The 25,746-nt window shown below is 43.5% G+C and overlaps 1 protein-coding gene across 3 annotated transcripts in view; it reads left to right on the forward strand.

The window, feature by feature from the left end:
- The window catches only part of LOC112231485 (netrin receptor UNC5D), a 305,190-nt gene that overhangs the window by 232,121 nt on the left and 47,323 nt on the right, over positions 1-25,746 (forward strand). For 2 of the 3 annotated variants that reach the window (XM_042311423.1, XM_042311424.1), the window contains exons 5-9: positions 11,860-12,034; positions 15,312-15,479; positions 18,530-18,694; positions 19,981-20,013; positions 24,219-24,404. In XM_042311423.1, the coding sequence (XP_042167357.1) occupies positions 11,860-12,034; positions 15,312-15,479; positions 18,530-18,694; positions 19,981-20,013; positions 24,219-24,404 (727 nt within the window). The remainder of the gene's footprint in view (positions 1-11,859; positions 12,035-15,311; positions 15,480-18,529; positions 18,695-19,980; positions 20,014-24,218; positions 24,405-25,746) is intronic. The other variant, XM_042311425.1, reaches the window with a different exon arrangement.

Consider the following 25,746-nt stretch of genomic DNA (forward strand, 5'->3'; position numbering starts at 1 on the left):
GCAGCAATTTTACAACGTCTAGTGGAAGCTGTTATAGCACCAAAGGGGGGACCAACTCCATATTAATGGCCATGATTGTGTCAATCATGGCCATGATTGTGTCCAAATACTTTTGGTCATGTTGTGTACCTTATTCACCAATACATATTGATATCAGGATGTAAACCTCGTAAACCTCGACGCGGATCCTGTGTTCTGCCTTACAACCAGTGTAACCGAGTGGATCACATGCAGCGACCAAAAAAAAAAAAAAAAAACGACTCAGAAAAAGAGGGAAACGAAGCGGTCTTCTGGTCAGACTCCGGAGACGGGCACATCGTGCACCACTCCCTAGCATTCTTCTTGCCAATGTCCAGTCTCTTGACAACAAGGTTGATGAAATCCGAGCAAGGGTAGCATTCCAGAGGGACATCAGAGACTGTAACGTTCTCTGCTTCACGGAAACATGGCTAACCGGAGAGACGCAATCCGAGCGGTGCAGCCAGCGGGTTTCTCCACGCATCGCGCCGACAGAAACAAACATCTTTCTGGTAAGAAGAGGGGCGGGGGCGTATGTCTTATGGCCAACGTGACATGGTGTGATGAAAGAAACATACAGGAACTCAAATCCTTCTGTTCACCTGATTTAGAATTCCTCACAATCAAATGTAGACCGCATTATCTACCAAGAGAATTCTCTTCGATTATAATCACAGCCGTATATATCCCCCCAAGCAGACACATCGATGGCTCTGAACGAACTTTATTTAACTCTCTGCAAACTGGAAACGATTTATCCGGAGGCTGCATTCATTGTAGCTGGGGATTTTAACAAGGCTAATCTGAAAACAAGACTCCCTAAATTTTATCAGCATATCGATTGCGCAACCAGGGGTGGAAAGACCCTGGATCATTGTTACTCTAACTTCCGCGACGCATATAAGGCCCTGCCCCGCCCCCCTTTCGGAAAAGCTGACCACGACTCCATTTTGTTGATCCCTGCCTACAGACAGAAACTAAAACAAGAAGCTCCCACGCTGAGGTCTGTCCAACGCTGGTCCGACCAAGCTGACTCCACACTCCAAGACTGCTTCCATCACGTGGACTGGGAGATGTTTGTATTGCGTCAGACAACAACATTGACGAATACGCTGATACGGTGTGCGAGTTCATTAGAACGTGCGTTGAAGATGTCGTTCCCATAGCAACGATTAAAACATTCCCTAACCAGAAACCGTGGATTGATGGCAGCATTCGTGTGAAACTGAAGGCAAGAACCACTGCTTTTAATCAGGGCAAGGTGTCTGGTAACATGGCTGAATACAAACAGTGCAGCTATTCCCTCCCCAAGGCTATCAAACAAGCTAAGCGCCAGTACAGAGACAAAGTAGAATCTCAATTCAACGGCTCAGACACAAGAGGTATGTGGCAGGGTCTACAGTCAATCACGGACTACAGGAAGAAACCCAGCCCAGTCACGGACCAGGATGTCTTGCTCCCAGGCAGACTAAATAACTTTTTGCCCGCTTTGAGGACAATACAGTGCCACTGACACGGCCTGCAACGGAAACATGCGGTCTCTCCTTCACTGCAGCCGAAGTGAGTAAGACATTTAAACGTGTTAACCCTCGCAAGGCTGCAGGCCCAGACGGCATCCCCAGCCGCGCCCTCAGAGCATGCGCAGACCAGCTGGCCGGTGTGTTTACGGACATATTCAATCAATCCCTATACCAGTCTGCTGTTCCCACATGCTTCAAGAGGGCCACCATTGTTCCTGTTCCCAAGAAAGCTAAGGTAACTGAGCTAAACAACTACCGCCCGTAGCACTCACATCCGTCATCATGAAGTGCTTTGAGAGACTAGTCAAGGACCATATCACCTCCACCCTACCTGACACCCTTGACCCACTCCAATTTGCTTACCGCCCAAATAGGTCCACAGACGATGCAATCTCAACCACACTGCACACTGCCCTAACCCATCTGGACAAGAGGAATACCTATGTGAGAATGCTGTTCATCGACTACAGCTCGGCATTCAACACCATAGTACCCTCCAAGCTCGTCATCAAGCTCGAGACCCTGGGTCTCGACCCCGCCCTGTGCAACTGGGTACTGGACTTCCTGACGGGCCGCCCCCAGGTGGTGAGGGTAGGCAACAACATCTCCTCCCCGCTGATCCTCAACACTGGGGCCCCACAAGGGTGCGTTCTGAGCCCTCTCCTGTACTCCCTGTTCACCCACGACTGCGTGGCCATGCACGCCTCCAACTCAATCATCAAGTTTGCGGACGACACAACAGTGGTAGGCTTGATTACCAACAACGACGAGACGGCCTACAGGGAGGAGGTGAGGGCCCTCGGAGTGTGGTGTCAGGAAAATAACCTCACACTCAACGTCAACAAAACTAAGGAGATGATTGTGGACTTCAGGAAACAGCAGAGGGAACACCCCCATCCACATCGATGGAACAGTAGTGGAGAGGGTAGCAAGTTTTAAGTTCCTCGGCATACACATCACAGACAAACTGAATTGGTCCACTCACACAGACAGCATCGTGAGGAAGGCGCAGCAGCGCCTCTTCAACCTCAGGAGGCTGAAGAAATTCGGCTTGTCACCAAAAGCACTCACAAACTTCTACAGATGCACAATCGAGAGCATCCTGGCGGGCTGTATCACCGCCTGGTATGGCAACTGCACCACCCTCAACCGTAAGGCTCTCCAGAGGGTAGTGAGGTCTGCACAACGCATCACCGGGGGCAAACTACCTGCCCTCCAGGACACCTACACCACCCGATGCTACAGGAAGGCCATAAAGATCATCAAGGACATCAACCACCCGAGCCACTGCCTGTTCACCCCGCTGCCATCCAGAAGGCGAGGTCAGTACAGGTGCATCAAAGCTGGGACCGAGAGACTGAAAAACAGCTTCTATCTCAAGGCCATCAGACTGTTAAACAGCCACCACTAACATTGAGTGGCTGCCAACACACTGTCAATGACACTGACTCTACTCCAGCCACTTTAATCATGGGAATCGATGGGAAATGATGTAAATATATCACTAGCCACTTTAAACAATGCTACCTTATATAATGTTACTTACCCTACATTGTTCATCTCATATGCATACGTTGATACTGTACTCTATATCATCGACTGCATCCTTATGTAATACATGTATCACTAGCCACTTTAACTATGCCACTTGGTTTACATACTTATCTCATATGTATATACTGTACTCGATATCATCTACTGTATCTTGCCTATGCTGCTCTGTACCATCACTCATTCATATATCCTTATGTACATATTCTTTATCCCCTTACACTGTGTATGACAGTAGTTATTTTTTTTTGGAATTGTTAGTTAGATTACTTGCTCGTTATTACTGCATTGTCGGAACTAGAAGCACAAGCATTTCGCTACACTCACATTAACATCTGCTAACCATGTGTATGTGACAAATAAAATTTGATTTGATTTGATTTGATTTGTTTGCTGCCTCCAGCACATCGAGATGCACTGTTTCAAGTCAGTCATAACGTGGCTAATAGGTTAGCTTATCTATTTATGTCGCTATTTATTTAGAAAGCTAATCATATGGAACCTAACATTAGCTAGCTAGCTGCTGGGAAGGTGACATGTCATTGGAGAAGTGGGTGAGTGGACGACTTTTCCACCATATCGTATTTTGGTGGCTACAGCTAGAGATGCAGGTGTTATTTGGTTATCTAGCAAGGATTATGAATCACCTTGCTAGCCAGCTATGTTGTTAGCATATCTCTTAGGTGTCAATCCAATGTATTTGGCATCAATCAAATGGGAGGGCAGGCAGGCAGGCAAGTTCCCATTCAGTTGTCGAAACATGGGTTGGGACAAGCATGTTTTGGCAGGCAAGCTACAGAAGGGTGAGCAGGCTACTATTCCCCATCGTTTATCATTGCAATTTTGATGGTCAACTACAATTTTAAAAGTTTGAGAGGGTTTATCTACTATGTCCTCATTAGATTGTAGCTCATCTGGCTCTGGCTAACATTGATTAGTTGCTGATCTCGTGGTTGTTGTTGATGTGCATAGGCAGCTGAGGGAGAGAGAGCCTACATGTTCATGGTTGTTTGACAAATAGGACTGTAAAGTTCCCAAATGTAAGTGGACTCCCATGGTATTTACATATTTACAGAAATCCATAGAGGTGTATTTTGTGAATTTTGGTAAATGCTTTCTAATGATCTAAAGTCGTGCTGTTGTTACTGCCTGTAAACACACAGACCAGTTCAAGGTTCATGATGGCAGGCACATTTGGCAAATGGCTTATTTGCATATAGGCCTACTGTAGCTATGATTGGTTATGGTGCACCGTTCTGTGTCGAGTCCGGTCCTGATGTGCGTTCAGTTCGCTTGAACGGTTGCTGCGTTGCGGAACAGTTTGTACTGAACGACACGTTTTCCAAAATCATTATTTTACGTTCTTGAACAGACTTTGAGGTACGTTTTCTCCCATTAGGGTCTATCAATTGTACAAACACACGGCTGCTTTCCCACTCTGTATTGCTATAGAATATTCACAAATGCCTCACTCTATGTCATTCCCAAGCATTCTATGAAAGTATAAAAATGTGAACATATCCGTATCAAAGTGCTTCCCAGTTAATGTAAAAAAAAAAAGGTGTCATCTTCTTCCTGGGGGAGTATGTGAACAGATTATAATATGATTTCCTGTTGCTAAAACGCTGTCAGTTCCACTTTAATGGACTTTACCACCCCCGTTGAGAATGTAGCTCGGAAGACATTTTGGATCAGAGAAAGGTTCAGAAACTGTTTAGAGTTGATCAGCTGACCTACTGTGTTTTTTTGGCTGCCACGACTTAATTTACTTTGGTCATGCTGTTTATTTGAATGCTGTTTCACATTTTGATGCAATTTGCACCGTGTTATGATTTCATGAAAACACATTATTGCTGAGCTAATACAAGCAGTGCACAGATGAATCAACATTTGACTCAACATTAACTAACTTGCCGACAGTTCACTGGATTTATCTATGCATATGTAATGGTTGTGATTGTCCATACTGTTTGAAAGCAATGCACCATATATCATCACAGCATTATCTCTGTTTCTTTGTTGTGTTCGCTCAGACAATGTCAACAATGGTGTTTTGTTAGATACTTTAACGCCCCCCAAAAAAATGTAAATAGTGTTATAATTTCTCAATCAATGTTTGTACCGACAGATTATCGTTTAGCATTTTAGAATATGGGTAAAATGCATCCTTAAGTTCTCCTGTGTGACGCGGCGGTCTAAGGCACTGCATCATAGTGCTAGAGGCGTCACTACGGCCCCGGGTTCAATCCCAGGCTGTGTCACAGCTGGCCGTGACCGGGAGACCCATGAGGCAGCGCACAATTGGCCAAGCATCGTCTGGGTTAGGGAAGGGTTTGGCCTGCTGGGATTTCCTTGTCCCATCGCTCTAGCAACTCCTTGTGGTGGACCGGGCGCCTGCAAGCTGACTTCGGTTGCCAGTTGGACAGTGTTTCCCCTGACACATTGGGGCTGCTGGCTTCTGGGTTAAGGGAGCAGTGGGTCAAGTAGCAGAGCGGCTTGGCAGGTTCCTGTTTTGGAGGACGCATGGCTCTCGGCCTTCACCTCTCCCAAGTCCATAGGGGATATGTAGAGATTGGACAAGACTGTAACTACCATTTGAGGAGAAAAAAATAAGTAATTTTTAAAAAATGCATCCTAAATGCAACATCTGCTTATACCCACAAATATTATCTGAAGAAATGTTTTGATTTTTAATACCCTCAAACACCAAATTAGGCATACTTAATCTGTCAATCGTGAATAATAAAGTATTGTTTTACTGATGATCATTTGATCTCAATCAGTGTCATGGGAATATGCATTTAGATCTTGAATTATCTCGGTTTTGTGAGCGAATTAGAGCAGATGGTGATGACCAGAGATGGGCAGTATTGTTAAATATATTTAAAATATAGTATTTTGTCACTTGTATTACACTGGTCTTAACTACTCTCCGATGTATTTTGTATTTTGTACGTACAAAATACTGTAATTTGTATTTTCAAAATATTTTTCTACACCATTTTTTTGTGGTTCACATTTTGTTGCCCCACTTTCACCCTGCATTGGTATCAGAAGTGTGATAGCACTATGGTGTGATAAGAGCATCTGCTAAATTAACTATATATAAATGTACATGTAACAATCTTGATAAATACTTTGTTGAGGGATAATGAACTTGATATGATTGTGATATGTTGTTGTGTCACCAACTGTAGCTATCTTAAGATGAATGCACTAATTGTAAGTCGCTCTGGATAAGAGCATCTGCTGAAATGGCAATGTAAAAATTAACAATTGTAAATCATGTTGAGTATTACTCTAATGGGCTTCGCCCTGAAACAAAGCCAATAATAATACCCAGTGTGCTTTGCAGTTCATTTTGGTATGTTCATTTATGCATTTACATTTAGCAGACACTCTTATCCGGAGTGACTTGATCAACTAAGGTAGATAAACAACAACATAGCACAGTCATAGCAAGAAACATGTTTTTTGTCACCGTTACTGAGAATGTTGATGCTGTTCGTGCCAGCTACTTCTTCTTATTTTACAATACAAAATACATGTATTTTATTTAAATAATTACAAATACAAGTATTTTGTAGTTTATTTTATACTTTGACTTTTATGGTATTTCGTATCTGTATTTTGACATTTTTGCCCATCCCTGGTGGTAACAAATAGCATAGCTAGGCCTACTTTTATATTGTTTCAATCAAAGCACATATTTTGCCTAGTGATGCCGTGGCACGCGCACACTGTTGGCTTTTAGCCACATGAGAAAAATAATGTGACCACTCAGCTAATCATCCTAAAATCTCATAAGAAATAAAGTGGTGTTTTTGGTCTTAACGGTATCGTTATACTTTGCTATTCTATTCGGTTACGTTGTGTGGAATACTAAATAGTATATGACTTTGCAGACATTGATTCAGCTTTGATCTAACTTAGTAAACAAGCACCACTGTGAGAAGTGGCGGAGCGAGGCTCTGGTGCGCTCTGGCAGCACTACACCCCTGAATGTCACTCCATCTGGCTCAGTAGTAATGGAGCCAAAATGGCAAAGTCAGTCGCTGCTTGTGTCCCAGAGTACAGCTGGTGGGGACTGTGACTGGAGCAGACACATCTGAACTAGATGCTTGATGGTGCTATCTACACTCCCCTCTGTATGTATTTGGTCAGTAAAGCTAACATTTTGAATTTGGCTCTATACTCCAGCATTTTGGATTTGAGATCAAATGTTTCATACCAGGTGACAGTACAGAATGTCACCTTTTATTTGTGGGTATTTACATTCATATCTGTTTTACCTTTTAGAAATGAAAGCACTTTATTACCTAGTGTCCCCATTGGAAGAAGTCATAAGTATTTAGACAAATTCACTTATTGTGTATTAAAGTGGTCAAAGGTTTAGTATTTGGTCCCATATTCCGTGCACACAATGAAGACATCAAGTTGTTGGATGCATTTAAAAGCTTGTTTTGCTTGTGTTTCGGGTTATGTTTTGCCCAGAAGGAATTGAATTTTTACAAAAATATTGTGTAATTTTGGAGTCACTTTGATAGTAAGTAAGAATATAAGATGTCTGTGAACACTTCAAGATGAATATGGATGCTACCGTGATTATGGATAATCATAAATGAGTCATGAATGATGATGAGTGAGAAAGTTACAGAGGGACAAAGATCATACCCCCAACAAATGCTACCCTACCTGTCACGCCCTGACCTTAGAGAGCCTTTTTATTTCTCTATTTGGTTAGGTCAGGGTGTGATTTGGGTGGGCATTCTAGTTTGTCTGTTTCTTTGTTGGCCGGGTATGGTTCCCAATCAGAGGCTGCTGTCTATCGTTGTCTCTGATTGGGAATCATACTTAGGCAGCCTTTTTTCTCCACGTGTTTGTGGGTAATTATTTATTTTCTGTGCTTTTTTGAGTGCGCAACGGTTGCGTCACGGGCGGTTTCTGTTAATCTGTTTTTTTTTGGAAAGTTTCACTTCAATTAAAGATGTGGAATTACATGCACGCTGTGCCTTGGCTCATTTATGACAGGAAGTTTGAAGACAGTGAACGTGACACTACTCCGTCATAGGTAATGGTGAGAGGTTAGTATGTTCTTTTTGTAGCCTCTAACTTTGTAGCCTCTCACTCATCATTATTCATGATTAATTTATGATTTTTATTAATCATGGCATTATCAGGATTCATCATTATTCATGATTAATTTATGATATTTATTATTATCAGGATTCGTTTACATGTAGAAGTGTTCAGAAACATCATATAAACTGACTTAGAAAGTAAATGACTCCAGTCATTATTCACCGTTCAAATCCAATTGGGCAAAAACAAAACCCAAAACAAACTGTAAATGCATCCAACGAGTTTGTAGAGCTTGATGTAGTAATTGTGTGCTATTGGACCAAATACTAAACTTTTCACGACTTTAATACACTATAAGCGAATTAGTCCAAATACTTATGACTTCTAAATCAGATACCGTATGTTTGGAAATATCCTCAAATTAAAGGCGACATTCTGTTAAAGGCGACTGTTGTGTCATATGAAACATTTGATTTGAAATACAAAATCCTGTAGTATAGAGCCAAACAAATAAATAAATAGCATCACTGTCCAAATACAGGCAGAGGGAAATGTGTAAACACCTGGCTGTTTTGTTGAAAGTGAAAAGCAAGAACCTAGAGCTACGATGGGGTTCCTATCCGAGCCAAGATGGTTCCGCTGTACACCTGGTTTATTGATAGATCCGGCAGAAAATAAAATATTTTTGTCATGTTTAATTGTGTTGCAAATGTAACGCAATAGGAAGTGAAGGATCATCTCTGGTAAATGATGAAAGTAGCATAATGAAAACACAATTACAGTATCAGCCACAATGAAAGGCCCATATTAACTGTCAAGAAGATGATCACACAGATTACTCAAGGCAATAAAGGAAAAAAACTTTGAAGATGTGGAGAGGAAAAAAATACTTTTCAATAACTTTGGCGAGGAACATTTTTTACTTCACAATCATTAGGCTTCGTATTAAGCAACCAATCTTCCACCACCAAATTGTAATTAATCATTAAGTCGGCTGATCCAAAGTCATTTAAAGACTTAAAATGTCATTATTCACTGATAAACATAACATTTCCAAACGACGGCGAGATAAGACAAGGACACACCGAAGGTTTAGTGCACAAGCCTCCACCGCCCCCACCACAGCGTCACAGTGTCACTGTCACATTCCGAAAGCTCGTTTGTTTAATGTGATTTCTCCAAAAGTCACCGGAGCGTCGACGGGGAAAAGTCTGGACATGATTGAGGGAGGAGGGGATGGAGAGGAAGGAGTGATGGAGGAGGCGTAAGGGGCTTGTTAATGAAACTCATAGTTAATTGAGTTGGATGGAAGGAAACGGGCAAATGCCGCAATGTTTGGTAATTGCCTTGTTGTCGCTTTCACTTCCACTGTTAATGAATGTAAATGTGGCGGCCGGTTCCTTTTTTGTTTCAGAGTGATTAGTTATTACACCTGATTTTTATGTATGGGCTGATTGGAATGACCTGATTGGTGCTTAGCTTTGTTGTTGAGTCAAGGTCAGGAAGTAGTAGCTATGGCTCCTTTGGCTAATTCTCTGCAAATGAGGGGCGCGGGGCGCTGCCACGGGGTTAGCCACGGATGTCAACTTTTTAATCTCTGCAATTTCGAGCAGCTTCAAACCGTCACAATAAATATCAATGCCTCCATACCGCTCCCACCGTGGGCGTGCCAGTCTCCCTGCTCCCTGCTGGCTCGCTCCTGTCATGACACCAGTAGATATGGCACAACCCTGTACCATGACACACTTGAGAACAGTCTGACCAGTCAAACGAGATGGGTTATCAAGACAGACTGCCACACTGTCAGTATCAGTTTGTCCAGACGGAACAGACACAGGAGTAACAGATGGTTGTGGGAGACCGAGGCCATGAAAAGCCCTGTGCTTCTCAATTGTGGAATAAGTTAATTAGGCAACTTTTAATTAATGTATAAAGCATTTCCATTACATATGTGTGTTCTATTTTGTTTGCGCCTTCAGCTTAAGACATGTGCTTCACCAATTAAAATGTTTTGTTACGGTTTAAGAGCAAATCAACTTGGGGAGACGGCATCAGACACTTATCAGACACTTAACACACACACACAGACCTTCATTATGTACAATCACTCGATCACACACTTCATACACACACACACCTCAGAGTGGACATGGCTCAACCCAGTGCTACTTGATGCCTTCTAATTGGAACAAATGTGGCAAATGACTGTAAACAAATCCATGTCCCACCCTCCCCGAGCTTTATGTCCCTATGTCCTTATCACAGTCTCCGTATCCTCCACTCCCAACAGCCAGACTCCGGGACTGCCACCACAGAATGCAAATCACTGCACAGACAGACAGACAGACAGACAGACAGACAGACAGACAGACAGACAGACAGACAGACAGACAGACAGACAGACAGACAGACAGACAGACAGACAGACAGACAGACAGACAGACAGACAGACAGACAGACAGACAGACAGACAGACAGACATTAAACAATAAAGCAGAAACATTAGAGAGATGGAGAGAGAGGGGAAGAGGAAGTCTGGATGAGCAACAACACAAAAAGGTCATCATTAGACAGTGAGAAATAATACATGACTAGTAAAGACAAATGGTGTGATGGTGACAATAAGTCCAATAACCCTGTTTTATGTGTGAATAAATACATCCACAACTGGCGGGGGGGAAATCATAAACAATATGGCTTCCTTTTTTGGTTTGGCAGGTTCTTAATACTGACCCCTCTGTTGAGTCGTTGGTAGCAGTGCTGGAGAAAGTAGTTGGAAAGGCAACGTGGGGGTTGATCAGTCATTAAAGGAACGATTGTGTGGAGAGAAAGGAAGAGAAGGGCCACCAGCTTAGTTTCTCTTGGCGCTCTGGAGCAGAACTGTGAAAAGAGTGAAATGAAAAGCACACGATGAAAGACTTCTCTGGCCATCAAAGGGAGAGAAAAAAAGCCACTTGTGACATGACTGGTGATTTATGGATTTCTCTGCTCGCATTTGTCTATTGGAGGCATTACCAAAGAGCAAAGCAATCTCTGAGGTTGTCTGTTATTGGTGGTTCTGGTATTCCACTGGCAAATGGACACACACACCAACAGGGCTCCCAGTGGGGTGGGGAGAATTGTTTTTGTCGTCAAACACACAGTCATAAATCAAGCTTTGCTCCCAAATGCCCTGGCTAGTCGCTCTCATTGAGCACCTCCACCCAAAGGCACATTCATTTCAATTTACTGGGCCAGCCATGCGATATAGGGAAGCATCAGTGGAGCGTTAGTTTAGTTTGTAATTCCTAATTACTTTCGCTCGCAACATGGCTTCTGAATTGCTAATGGTTGGAGTGTGTGACCCTGCTGAGAGCTTTGCTTTGATTGGTTGGGGGGGGCTGGGAATCCCTCTGATTGGTTGAAGGGAGGCTGGGAGTTGCTTACATAGGCTGATTCTAATAGTGAGGGTTGGAACGCCTACTTCGGGCCAGTGAATTATATGTATGTAGTGATCGATAGAGCATTGACATTAAATTCAGGGTGAGTCATTAGGAAATATTTAGTTTACAATGTTACTCCAAACCTGTGCAAGAATTGTTTCAAATGTACCTTTTTAGCAGCCTCACTCCCATTCTTCATTCTGATTGGTGGATTTCTGATTTTTACCAATGGCAGCCTCACTCCTTATTAATCTCTGTTGTTCTAGGTGGAGTGGTTGAAGAATGAGGAGCCGGTGGGCTCGGATGGGAATATCGACACACGAGCGGACCACAACCTGATCATCCAGAAGGCGCGTTTGTCTGACTCGGGAAACTACACATGTCTGGCCAGCAACATCGTGGCCAAGAGACGCAGCCTCACCGCCACTGTGGTCGTATTTGGTAAGACAACTGGATTGTATTCATTAGGACACACCGTAGCAAAATATTTCAAAACATTGTGCAATTAGCGTTTCTTATTGGACAACTTCAGGTAGCCCGTCCTTGTTTCAGTCTGCTTTATTCTATTTCGTACCTAATGAATACTACCTTTCCCTATGCAGCAGACCTTATATAGCAAACCCTTCATTTCGATTACTTTGAGCATTTGATTGAGTCAGTCTTGAGAGACAGACAGCATTTTCACTTTTGGGACTATTCTTTTTTAAATTTTCCCCCTTTTTCTCCCCAATTTCGTGGTATCCAATTGTTTTTAGTAGCTACTATCTTGTCTCATCGCTACAACTCCCGTACGGGCTCGGGAGAGACGAAGGGTGAAAGTCATGCGTCCTCCGATACACAACCCAACCAAGCCGCACTGCTTCTTAACACAGCACGCATCCAACCCGGAAGCCAGCCGAACCAATGTTTCGGAGGAAACACCGTGCACCTGGCAACCTTGGTTAGCACGCACTGCGCTTGGCCCGTCACAGGAGTCGCTGGTGCGCGATGAGACAGGGACATCCCTACCGGCCAAGCCCTCCCCAACCCGGACGACGCTAGGCCGATTGTGCGTCGCGATCGCGGCCGGTTACGACAGAGCCTGAGTGTGAACCCAGAGTCTCTGATGGCATAGCCCATAACCACTGCGCCACCCGGGAGGCCCCTTTTGGGACTATTCTAATTAGGTCCATTGCACAAAGGCAAGCTCAATCAAGAGCAGCTTGATTTTGAGGGGTGCTCAATTGTTTCACTAAGTCACAGTGTAGTCAGACACAAAGTACAACAAATAAACCATACAGAGTTGTCCTATTTTGACACACAATTCATGGATATTATGTGAGAATTTTCCTTGCAAACAACATCCCTTGTATTCTCTCTCCTATTTTACACTCATCACATGTATTTTTCTTCTTCTGTCTTTTAATGTACCTGCATAGGTACGTTCCACATGCATTTTCACATTGTTAGCATCTCCTATCTCTTGACATGTATCTGAAGAAGATGTTTTCTGGCCTTCTGTCAATTCATTTACTCCAATCAGTCTCTCAGTCTCTGCAGCAGACAGCAGTAGGTGTTAATAGCAGTCAGAAGCTGACATGTCTTGGTGTTATGTTCCATCCTGTGACGGGAATGTGATGAGCAACTTCCTGGTTGAGCTTAAATACGACGAGACGTTTCAAGACATCGGGAAGGCTTTGACATAAGCTGTCAAAACTCCACAGCTGCGTGCCTGCTAGCTACCTGGAGGCTAGGATTCTCTGTTGCTTGTGCTATCGCAGGCTCGTACTGTAGGAAGGAAGGAAAGAGTGATAGGAACCGAATAGCACATATCATAACTCCACAGGACTGTGTGAACAGAAAGACAACGATAAAGTCTAGTTAATTAAACCTCATGAAACTGAATATTATATTCTCTTATTCAATCCAAACCCACTTTGCGTTCAAAACCTCCTGCTCTGTGTCAACGACACCAAATCACCACACCGACAGTCATTAAGACAGCTGGAAATCCAGCTACTGTTTTTGTCTATACACAGAACCTGTTGAGGCCTATCAGTCATCTGTGTAGCTAAACTACTTGGCCAAAAGGTTGTCAAACATCTCATTCCAAAATCATGGGCATTAATATGGAGTTGGTCTGCCCTTTGCTGCTAGAACAGCCTCCACTCTTCTGGGAAGGCTTTCCTCTAGATGTTGGAACATTGCTGCGAGGACTTGCTTCCATTCAGCCACGAGTATTAGTGAGGTCGGGCACTGATGTTGGACGATTACGCCTGGCTCGCAGTCTGTGTTCCAATTCATCCCAAAGGTGTTTGATGTGGTTGAAGTCAGGGCTCTGTGTAGGCCAGTCAAGTTCTTCCACGCCGATCTCGACAAACCATTTCTGTATGGACCATGCTGAAACAGGAAAGGGCCTTCCCCAAACTGTTGCCACAAAGTTGGAAGCCAAGAAACGTCTAAAATGTCATTGTATGCTGTAGCATTAAGATTTACCTTCACTTGAACTAAGGGGCCCGAACCATGAAAAACGTCCCCAGACTATTCCTCCTCCACCAAACTATACAGTTGGCATTATGCATTGGGGCAGGTAGCATTCTCCTGGCATCCGCCAAACCCAGATTCTTCCGTCGGACTGCCAGATGGGGAAGCGTGATTCATCACTCCAGAGAACACGTTTCCACTGCTCCAGAGTCCAATGGCAGCGAGCTTTACACCACTCCAGTCAACGACGCTTGGCATTGTGCATGGTGATCTTAGGCTTGTGTGCGGCTGTTCAGCCATGGAACCCCATTTCATGAAGCTCCAGACAAACATTTCTTGGGCTGACGTTGCTTCCAGAGGCCGTTTGGAACTCGATAGTGAGTGTTGCAACCGAGGACAGACAATTTTTACACGCTTCAGCACTCGGTGGTCCCGTTCTGCAAGTTTGTGTGGCCTACCACTTTACTGCTGAGCCGTTGTTGCTCCTAGACTTTTTCACTTCACAATAGCAGCACTTACAGTTGACCGGGGCAGCTCTAGCAGGGCAAAAATTTGATGAACTGACTTGTTGGAAAGGTGGCTTCCTATGACGGAGCCATGTTGAAAGTCACTGAGCTCTTCAGTAAGGCCATTCTACTGCCAATGTTTGTCTATGGAGATTGCATGGCTGTGTGCTCTATTTTATACACCTGTCAGCAATGGGTGTGGCTGAAATAGTCGAATCCACTAATTTTAATTGGTGTCCACATACATTTGTATATATAGTGCCTGACTGCCTGTCATGTTAATGATGAGCCTGGAGGCCCTGCTGGGAGAGAGAGCCTACAGACAGACAGACAGATGTAGTGGAGTAATGTGTTCTCACACTGACATTTGTTTCCTGTCTGACGATGAATGATGATCAATGGACTCATAATCAGTCAATCACTCAGCTGCTTTTGAGCCTAGCACATCAGAGAGAGAGCAAGAGAGAGAGAGCTCTCTGACATGCCTTTGGTTTCTTGGCCTGTCACACTCCAGTGTTTTAGGCAGTTAGCCTGTGTGTGTGGAGGTTTTTTACTCTTCCCTCCCAATACTCTGCTGTCATGTTACATTTTACATGCTTCTCTCATTTTCCCCCCCTCTCTTTTTCTCTCCCTGTTCTTCTCTCTCTCCTTCTATCCTTCTCCTTCGACCTCCTTCCCATCTCCTTTGCCTATTTTCCATCTCTCCCTCTACTTCCTCCCTCCTTCTACACCTTTGTCCATCTCTCCAGTGAACGGAGGGTGGTCATTGTGGACAGACTGGTCCGCCTGTAACGTGCGCTGTGGGCGAGGGGTCCAGAAACGCTCCCGTACCTGCACCAACCCCGCCCCTCTCAACGGGGGCACCTTCTGCGAGGGCATGTCTGTCCAGAAGAGTACCTGTAATGCCCTCTGCCCAGGTCTGTTTGTCTATCTGGCTGGCTATCTGTCTGTCTGTCTGTTCTCATTCTATCCAACTGTCTTGACTGTCTGGGAGGGGGGATATGTTTGTTGTAAGGTTGCATTATTTGCCAAAGCAATCTGTATTATGACAGCACTCCTCTCCAAGGAGGAGGTGGGCTCCCCTGCTGCTGTTAGGATAATTTCCCTCCAAACCGCTTTCATAAACCGCTTTCATCGTCTGACCCCATTTCTCCCCTCCGAGAGAGACAGAGAGAGAGAGACAGAGAGAGAGAGAGAGAGAGAGAGAGAGAGAGAGAGAGAGAGAGAGAAAAGGATATAGAGAAGAGAGAGCGAGAGACACAGGGCTAGAGAGAGAGGGCGAGAGAGGGAGAAGATTAGAAGAGTGTGAACATGGATAAAGAATATCATGCGGTATGAAAGGAAAGAACCAGAAAAAGACTCCAGCCACCCAAGCCATAGACTATTCTCTCTGCTTCCGCACGGCCAACGGTACCGGAGCTACAAGTCTGACACCAACAGGCTTCTGAACAGCTTCTATCCCCAAGACATAAGACTGCAAATTGCTAACAAAATGTCTAAACGGACTATCTGCATTGACCCTGATATATACACCACCGTTCAAAAGTCACTTAGAAATGTCCTTGATTTTGAAAGAAAAGCAAACGTTTTGTCCATTAAAATAACATCAAATTGATCCAAAATACAGTGTAGACATTTTGTAAATGACTATTGTAGCTGGAAACGGCTGAATTTTAGTGGAATATCTACATAGGCGTACAGAGGCCCATTATCAGCAACCATCACTGCTGTGTTCCAATGGCACATTCTGTTAGCTAATCCAAGATTATCATTTTAAAAGGCTAATTGATCATTAGAAAACCCTTTTGCAATTATGTTAGCACAGCTGAAAACTGTTGTTCTGATTAAAGAAGCAGTGAAACTGGCCTTTAGACTAGTTGAGTATCTGGAGCATCAGCATCTGTGGGTTCTATTACAGGCTCAAAATGGCCAGAAACAAAGAACTTTCTTCTGAACCTCGTCAGTCTATTCTTGTTCTGAGAAATGAAGCCTATTCCATGCAAATTTTCCAAGCTTTTAAAGGCAATTTAGTGTAAGTAAACTTCTGATCCACTGGAATACAGTGAATTATAAGTGAAATAATCTGTCTGAAAACAATTGTTGGAAAAATTACTTGTGTCATGCAGATGTAGTAGATGTAGATGTCCGAACCGACTTGCCAAAACTTTTTGTTAGCAAGAAATTTGTGGAGTGGTTGAAAAACAAGTTTTAATGACTCCAACCTAAGTGTATGTAAACTTCCGACTTCAACTGTTGATGCCTAATCACCATAAAGCTAGACATATTTACCCCTACCCTTCCAGTATCCCTGTACAATGTACATTTAAATATGTAAATATGGTATTGGCTCTGACCCTGGAACTGACCCTGTGTATAGCTTACTTACTTTCTTGTGTTCTTCTTATTTCTATTTCTCGTGTGTTTTTGTTCTACTTGAATCTATTGTACTACTGACATTGAGTACTGCATTGTTGGGAAAGAGCATGCAAGAAAGGCTTGTGCATGTGGCAATAGAACTTGAAACTTGAAAAGAAAAGGATAAGAAAAAGTGAAGCAGAGAGAAAGAGAAAAGGGAGAAAGAGAAAAGGGAGAAAGAGAAAAGGGAGAAAGAGAAAAGGGAGAAAGAGAAAAGGGAGAAAGAGAAAAGGGAGAAAGAGAAAAGGGAGAAAGAGAAAAGGGAGAAAGAGAAAAGGGAGAAAGAGAAAAGGGAGAAAGAGAAAAGGGAGAAAGAGAAAAGGGAGAAAGAGAAAAGGGAGAAAGAGAAAAGGGAGAAAGAGAAAAGGAACAGGATAGTTAACAACAGAAGGGTTTAGAATAGCCCTTACAGAGCAAGTGAAAGACAGAAAGAAAGACAGAGCAAGAGAGAGGGAGTGGTGCTCGTTATCAGAGCATCTGTCTAATCAGCGCTGTCCAAGTGTTCCTCTACATGCGGTGAAATGTATGGTTTCAGACCACCGTACCAATCACCAGGGAAACGTGTTGGAGAAAAGGGAAAAAGTTATCTGGCGAGGGCAGCACTCTCCCGCCAACACAATCTCCATTCATCTCAACCACTCTTCTCTCTCTCCTCCTCCCTCTCATTCTCTCCCTCTCTTATTCTCTCTCTTTCTGTCTCTTTCCTCTCTTTCTCTTCCATAAGCCTCTCTCTTTTTCTCTTTTTCTCTCTTTTTCTCTCTCTCGTCCTCTCTCTTGTTCTCTCTCTTCCCCTTTCTCTCTCTCTCTTTCTGTCTCTTTCCTCTCTTTCTCTTCCATAAGCCTCTCTTTTTTCTCTCTCTCGTCCTCTCTCTTGTTCTCTCTCTTCCCCTTTCTCTCACTCTCTCTCTCTCTCGCTCTCTCTCTCTCTTTCTGTCTCTTTCCTCTCTTTCTCTTCCATAAGCCTCTCTCTTTTTCTCTTTTTCTCTCTTTTTCTCTCTCTCGTCCTCTCTCTTGTTCTCTCTCTTCCCCTTTCTCTCAACTCTCTCTCTCTCTCTCTTCCACAAGACTTTCTCCCCCTGTGAGTCCCAGCCAGTCTGCGAACACAGCATTTGCATTTAGATTAGCGAGGCAAAGGGAAACCTTGAAAACCTATGGAATTGGTAAGGTGGTAAAGGAGACTTGATGGAACAAGACAAAAAAGAAAACGGTCTTTTGTGGCTTGAGTCAGCACCAGGATAGGACATAACATGGTATTATTTCTAATGCCGGCCCTGGAGAGAAAGAAGAGGGGGTTTTGTTTGGTGGGCTATAGGGCTGGTCCATTGTATGTGCTCTATCGGTAAGTTCCATATGGGGCTGCAGTTATGTTCCGCTCAGCTGTTTGCTAACTCTAGGAATTTATGATATGTGTTGGGTCTAAGGCTCTGTGTGTTTCTCTCTCTCTCTCTCTCTCTCTCTCTCTCTCTCTGTGTTTGTGCGTGTGTGGGTGTGTGTGTACATGCCTGTATTAAGCATGTATGTTTTTTTTTTTAACCCTTACCTTCCCTCTCAGTGGATGGTGGCTGGGGAGAGTGGACAGATTGGACGGTGTGCAGTGCGGAGTGTGCGAGGCAGCGCAGCAGAGAATGTACAGCCCCGGAGCCTAAACATGGAGGCAGGCTGTGCGACGGGGCCGCCCTGGGAACAGATAACTGCACCGGGGGCCTCTGCACTCAGAGTGAGTAACGTCACATGCAGCTTCACCTGGTAGATATTGTCATCATTCAAATCTTCATTATAATCTTCACCATCATCGTCTTTGTGATCGGCAGAATGTTCCTCTTAGGGATCATCATCATTATCATCATCATCATCATCGTCAATGCCACACTTATTTTGTTGAGAATTAAAACATTGCCAAAGACAAAGTAGTCTTCTATTGGCTGGCTTGTTTCCAATTGCAACACCAGCAGTGCTTTGGACAAATCCATCCTTAGTTCCTTAGTGCTGACATAAGCAGTGACCCACATACAGTGGTTTGGCAGCATGGGATGAAAGCAGAGTTTCAATTATATCGTGACATTCGAGGGATTTTTTTTCAGGGGACTTAGTATTTTTATTTTGTATTTTTAAAAAAATGTCAACGTTTTATGGGCCTAAGTTAAGAAGTGTATTTTAACAGTAAGAAGGTCTTACCTTTTATTGTGGCATGAACACAACCAGTCATGTTGATTGTCATCTGATTGTCACTTCAAAAAGTAGGCTACCTGCGCACGTTCATTATACAGTCCACTCCCAAATAATTCCAGCATCCAAACAGTGCACATTAGTTATAAAACACCAAACAGTGTAATGACATTGAGGGATGTTCATTAGGCCTACACTCCATTAGCCTGAATTAATGTATGGGTTTGGGCTGACAAATTGACCTTTTTTGTCAAAAGAAAAGTCAGAACACCTGAAAACGGGCTGAAATATTGGACGCAAATACAAAATGAGAAAATAGGAGAATGATTAACTTAGAGCCCCCCCCCCACTTTTGTTACATATAGAGGAGTTCGTGTCTCATGAGTTCATGCCCACCCACCCCGTAATCCACACACTGGATGGAAGTCCATACTTATTTCTTAATTCTTCTGCTGCCCATATTTTCTCAAGTCCTTTTTTAACCCTCCATCCATTCTCATCCTCCCTAAGGGAGACGCGGAAAGACAATCAGCCTGATCCCTGGGTGATGGAAAATCCTATCACCCGAGGCGATCTCACTACCTACCGTAAAACACACACATTGTGATCATGATCACATTTGGGCATGTACCCACGTGCGTGCACACACATACTCTCCCCGTGTCATAAAGACTATTATCACTGGGCCAATCTCACTACCACGACAAACACACACACACACATAGTGTGTACATGCGCACACTTAAGGGTGCTCATTGTAAAACGACTGCAGGTTACATCCTGTATTATTCCATCCAAGTAGAAGTGAAATGACACGGTTCCTCTGTGTCTTTGCAGATCGAAAGCTGCTACACGACGCCAAGCCACAGGGTGAGTTCTCCCCAACCACCATCCTGCTTTAGAGCACAATGTAGCACACTAAAACCGCTATGGCTACTCTGCTCTGACAGCCATTATATGTTGTCATGCCACCTCTCACAGACAACTCTCCAACCCAGGGCTCCAACATCATGATCCAGATCCATTATTCCCACAAGCATGATCATGTCAACCAATATTGAACATTATCTTTCCACCAGCATCATTATCCTATCGTTATTAACTACACCGTCAATGTAGTTTCCTCAATTAAAATGGGTCTACTTACCACTATGTTCAGCCAAATGCACAAAGTTTCTACCGGTAGCTTGTAAACATTACCAGCTAACAAACAGTACATCCTCAAACGCGCCCTTCTGCTGCTTGACAGGCAGATCCCACAAAGGATGGGAAATAACCTAAACCATAGTTGTCAGGTATAGTTCATTTGATTTTATATCACTCAAATGTCCAGTTAATGGTGGCCAATATTGAGAGCCATTGTCAGGCTACCCTCACGTATCTGAAGTGACATGATCAATTGATGCAGTTAGTGCTGTATAACTCTGATGATAGAGCGACTGTAAATGTGCGTAATTGTCTTGCATGGAATAATCGGAACTGTGTATTTCTGAATTATGCTTTTCGAGAGGTGATGAAATTACAACCAAATATGATTATTCTTTTTAATTATTTATTTAATTTAAAAAATTGACCCCTTTTTCTCCCCAATTTCGTGGTATCCAATTACGTTGGACGTACCAAGTACGGACTCGGGAGAGGCGAAGGTCGAGAGACCTGTGCTTCCTCCGAAACACAACCCGGCCAAGGCACACTGCTTCTTGACACAGTGCCCACCCAACCCGGAAACCAGCCGCACCAATCTGTCGGAGGAAACACCGTACACCTGGCGACCGTGTCAGCATCCACTGTGCCCGGCCCGCCACACGAGTCGCTAGTGCGCGATGGGACAAGGACATCCCTTCCGGCCAAACCTTCCCCTAACACGGACGACGCTGGGCCAATTGTGCGCCGCCCCATGGGTCTTCCGGTCACGGCCGGCTGTGGCAGAGCCTGGACCCTGAATCTCTATTGGCACAGCTAGCACTGCGAGGCAGGGCCTTTGGGAGGTCTACAACCAAATAGTTAACACTTATTAAACCATCTTTTGAAGATGGCAGTTGTGAATGGTTTTAACAGAGCTGGGATCTCCTTGTCCCCCAGCAGGCAAATCGAACGCTCTGCACCTTATTGTGTCTTTTTATTGATAACAACCTATACAAGAAACCTTATTGTGTCTTTTTATTGATAACAACCTATACAAGAAACCTTATTGTCATAATGAACACCATCAAAATAATGATCTTAATCATAAAATGCTATTTTAATGCCAATTACTTGTGACACCACAGCTGTCCCATTTTTACTTGTGACACCACAACTGTCACAGTTTTAGTTTTGTTTTCTTCTTTGTGGGAGTGAGGGAAAAAGACGCAGCCAGTCTGCCAAAACTTAGCGAGCCCCCAATTAACCTGCCACTTTTAGCTGCTAATGCCTCTTTTGCATATTTTGGCAAATGCTCCTTTTCTTGGAGCTTCAGTCTACTTAGTGATTTTCTCAGTTCTGTTCCTGTGCAGATCTCATTATCTTTGGAGAACAAGCTAAGCCAGCAGTGCTTCCCTTTACACACACACAAACTTTTTTTTAAAATCTGTTGTGGTGTACTGGTGAGACCAGATACAGCATAATCATTGCAGATGAGCTAATTTAATGAACTGGTCTTGTCATTATATAGGGTGTTCACCCATAAAATCATTAATTCATTCAAGGTTTATACAAATCAATAGAGAATTACGTCAGAAAAACAATAGTTCAAACCCTATGTCTCTACCATACACAGTACCTCTCAAAAGTTTGAACACACCTACTCATTCAAGGGTTTTTCTTTATTTTTACTATTATCTACATTGTAGAATAATAGGGAAGACATCAAAACTATGAAATAACACATATGGAATCATGTAGTAACCAAAACATTTTTACAGTGTTGAAATTCTTCAAAGTAGCCACTCTTTGCCCTGATGACAGCTTTGCACACTGTTGGCATTCTCTCAACCAGCTTCATGAGGTAGTCACCTGGAATGCATATGAGCCAATCAGTTGTGTTGTGACAAGGTAGGGGTGGTATACAGCACAGCCCTATTTGGTAAAATACCAAGTCCATATTATGGCAAGAACAGCTCAGATAAGCAAAGAGAAACGACAGTCCATCATTACATTAAGAGATGAAGGTCAGTCAATACGGAACATTTCGAGAACTTTTAAAGTTTCTTCAAGTGCAGTCGCAAAAAACATCAAGCGCTATGAGGAAACTGGCCCCTCTCAACGTATATTGATCGCTAATATACTGTAGCCAATGTAAGTCAATGAAAGCTGAGGATCTGGAGATGAAAATGGCAGGGGGAACATGATGATTTTGGTTGGTCCAACCTGCGGAAACAACTCCACATCTCCCAACGCCAAATATGAAGAGCTACAACCAAGAGCGGCGCGGTCTAAACTAGCAACGGTCACAGCAAATTAATGTTCTTATTTCATCAACACATATTAAGGTAATTTTGCAGAGAACAATGTAAAGATTACTGCTATGTTATTTATAATGACATTGGTGCAAATACAGTTTTTTGACATGAATGTCATAGATGCCTCTTGAATTGCCCAGTCTTTCTCTATGTTCTAGAGCAGTGAGTGAACACCCTACACAATATCCCAGTAGAGCGCTAAGGGCCTTCCGAGTGATGCCAGAGCGAAACAGCCCTTTGAGATGACAGTCAGGTGCTGGGCTTGATTAGAATCCTAGTTGTGTGCATGTGCATACAGTGGGGCAAAAAAGTATTTAGTCAGCCACCAATTGTGCAAGTTCTCCCACTTAAAAGATGAGAGAGGCCTGTAATTTTTTATCATAGGTACACTTCAACTATGACAGACAAAATGAGAAAAAAAAATCCAGAAAATCACATTGTAGGATTTTTAATGGATTTATTTGCAAACTCTGGTGGAAAATAAGTATTTGGTCACCTACAAACAAGCAAGATTTCTGGCTCTCACAGACCTGTAACTTCTTCTTTAAGAGGCTCCTCTGTCCTCCACTCGTTACCTGTATTAATGGCACCTGTTAGAACTTATCAGTATAAAAGACACCTGTCCACAACCTCAAACAGTCACACTCCAAACTCCACTATGGCCAAGACCAAAGAGCTGTCAAAGGACACCAGAAACAAAATTGTAGACCTGCACCAGGCTGGGAAGACTGAATCTGCAATAGGTAAGCAGCTTGGTTTGAAGAAATCAACAGTGGGAGCAATTATTAGGAAATGGAAGACATACAAGACCACTGATAATCTCCCTCGATCTGGAGCTCCACGCAAGATCTCACCCCGTGGGGTCAAAATGATCACAAGAACGGTGAGGAAAAATCCCAGAACCACACGGGGGGACCTAGTGAATGACCTGCAGAGAGCTGGGACCAAAGTAACAAAGCCTACCATCAGTAACACACTACGCCGCCAGGAACTCAAATCCTGCAGGGCTCTCTCATCTTTTTAAGTGGGAGAACTTGCACAATTGGTGGCTGACTAAATACTTTTTTGCCCCACTGTATGTGTGTGTGCATATATGTGTGTGTCTGACACACCAGTCAGGTACTGGGGTGATTAGGACGACTTTCCTAGCAAGCTTCCTCATTAGTGCATTAACTGGATGCAGTGGGGGGAAATACCGCACCACAGCGGAGTGAGGAGACAGGAAATGGAGAACAATAAGCCACAGAAGGAAGCAGGTTGAAACCTGGAATGGTTCTGCCCAAAAATAACTCCTGCTAGAAACTTTTCAGTAGTACCTTAGAAGTTTTCAGGAGAAGCGCATTTAGAGAGGTTACTGTGAAAGTTTGGGGTGAACATGACTTTACTGTGCCTCTCCCAAAGCGTTTTAATTCAACATATTTTAAAATGAGGTGCAAACTTTGTGCAGCAGCGAAAGCTGTGTTGGTCTGGCCAGTATAGCAAGAAATATAGATGCCACTTGACTTGACCCTACCATCATTAGGCCCATATAACACTATTATAATATGACCTTCTGAATATAGCTCTGAGTTGATACCTTGTCTTTTTCTCTGATGTTTATACTTTGATTAAAGTATCTCTCGCTCTCTCTCCCAGGTCTGGAGGTTAGCAGTGACGTAGCGCTGTATTCGGGCCTGGCGGCAGGGGTGGTGACTGTGGTGGTGTTGATTGTGGCAGTGACCCTCTACCGGAGGAACCAGAGCGAGTACGGTGTGGACGTCATTGACTCCTCCGCCCTCACTGGGGGCTTTCAGTCCTTTAGCTTCAAGACCGCCTGCCAAGGTGAGCTCAGAGAACACAAACAGACAGACAGACAGACACACATATACACACACAGACACACAGAGACACAAACACACAGCTGAACACACAAGAACTTTGGATAAGATGAGCCAGGGAGGGGCACACATACACACATACACACATACACACACCAAGTTGAAGCAGAAAGACACACACACTTACACTGCTCAAGACACACATTGCTGTGGTCCAACAGAAGCTCAGTGTGTGTGACTGACTGTCCTTGGTGGTTACTTTGCGCTCCATTCAATCGATGTATGTTTAATTACTTCATTTAAAAAAGACCTTGTGTCCAACAGCAAGGTTGTGTTTGGTTTGCTCAGTAACACAGTAGGGTGGTGTCAGCACTGTCTAACTTATGTCTCTCTCTCGCTATCGTTCTCTCTATCTCTCCCTCTCGCTTTTGCTCTCTTTTTGTCTCTCTCTTTCTCTCTCTCTCATCCTGTCTGGAGTGGAGTGGAGCAGAGACTAGACACAGCTCTCATTTCTGATGATCTTGTCTCTCTCTTCCAGACACTCTCTCTCTCTCTAACACACCTCCCCCAACACACCTCCACCCAACTGTTCAGCACCCCCCCATGGTGTTGATGATGGGGGAAAACGCTGTCCCAGGTGCCGCTACAGAATCTCCCCTAAGTGTTCAATTGGGTTGAGATCTGGTGATTGAGACGGCCATGGCATATGGTTTACATCGTTTCCATGCTCATCAAACCATTCAGTGACCACTCGTTCCCTGTGGATAGGGGCATTGTCATCCTATGGGAGCATAGCCATGGTAGCCAAAATTATGTCCTACCCAGCATTTGTATACATGACCCTAAACATGATAGGATGTTAATTGATTAATTAACTCAGGAACCACACCTGTGTGGAAGCACCTGTTTTCAATATAATTTGAACCCCTCATTCACTCAAGTGTTTCCATTATTTTGGAAGTTACCTCAAATCAAATTAAATCAAATTTTATTTGTCACATACACATGGTTAGCAGATGTTAATGTGAGTGTAGCGAAATGCTTGGTTTAAGAGTCATTTTGGTTAAAATGTGTTACATTTAATTAGGTTTAAGAGTCATAAAGCAACCGAAGAAAAACGTATCTGTGGCTACTGTGTATGCCACAGACAACAAAAACCTACATAAAAACTCAACTCAGATGTTTGTCTAACGTCCACTCCGTCAGAGTGCTGAAAGACCTGATAGTATGGTTATGTTTTTATTAAGGATTTACAAAATGTATAGTTTTCCATATTTTACAAATGTTTGTTTTTAACTTTTATTTTTAAGAGGCAAAAATATGCCTGTTTCGAGTATCTGTTGTCA

The sequence above is a fragment of the Oncorhynchus tshawytscha genome, linkage group LG33 (assembly GCF_018296145.1).
Source record: "Oncorhynchus tshawytscha isolate Ot180627B linkage group LG33, Otsh_v2.0, whole genome shotgun sequence".
Taxonomy (NCBI): domain Eukaryota; kingdom Metazoa; phylum Chordata; class Actinopteri; order Salmoniformes; family Salmonidae; genus Oncorhynchus; species Oncorhynchus tshawytscha.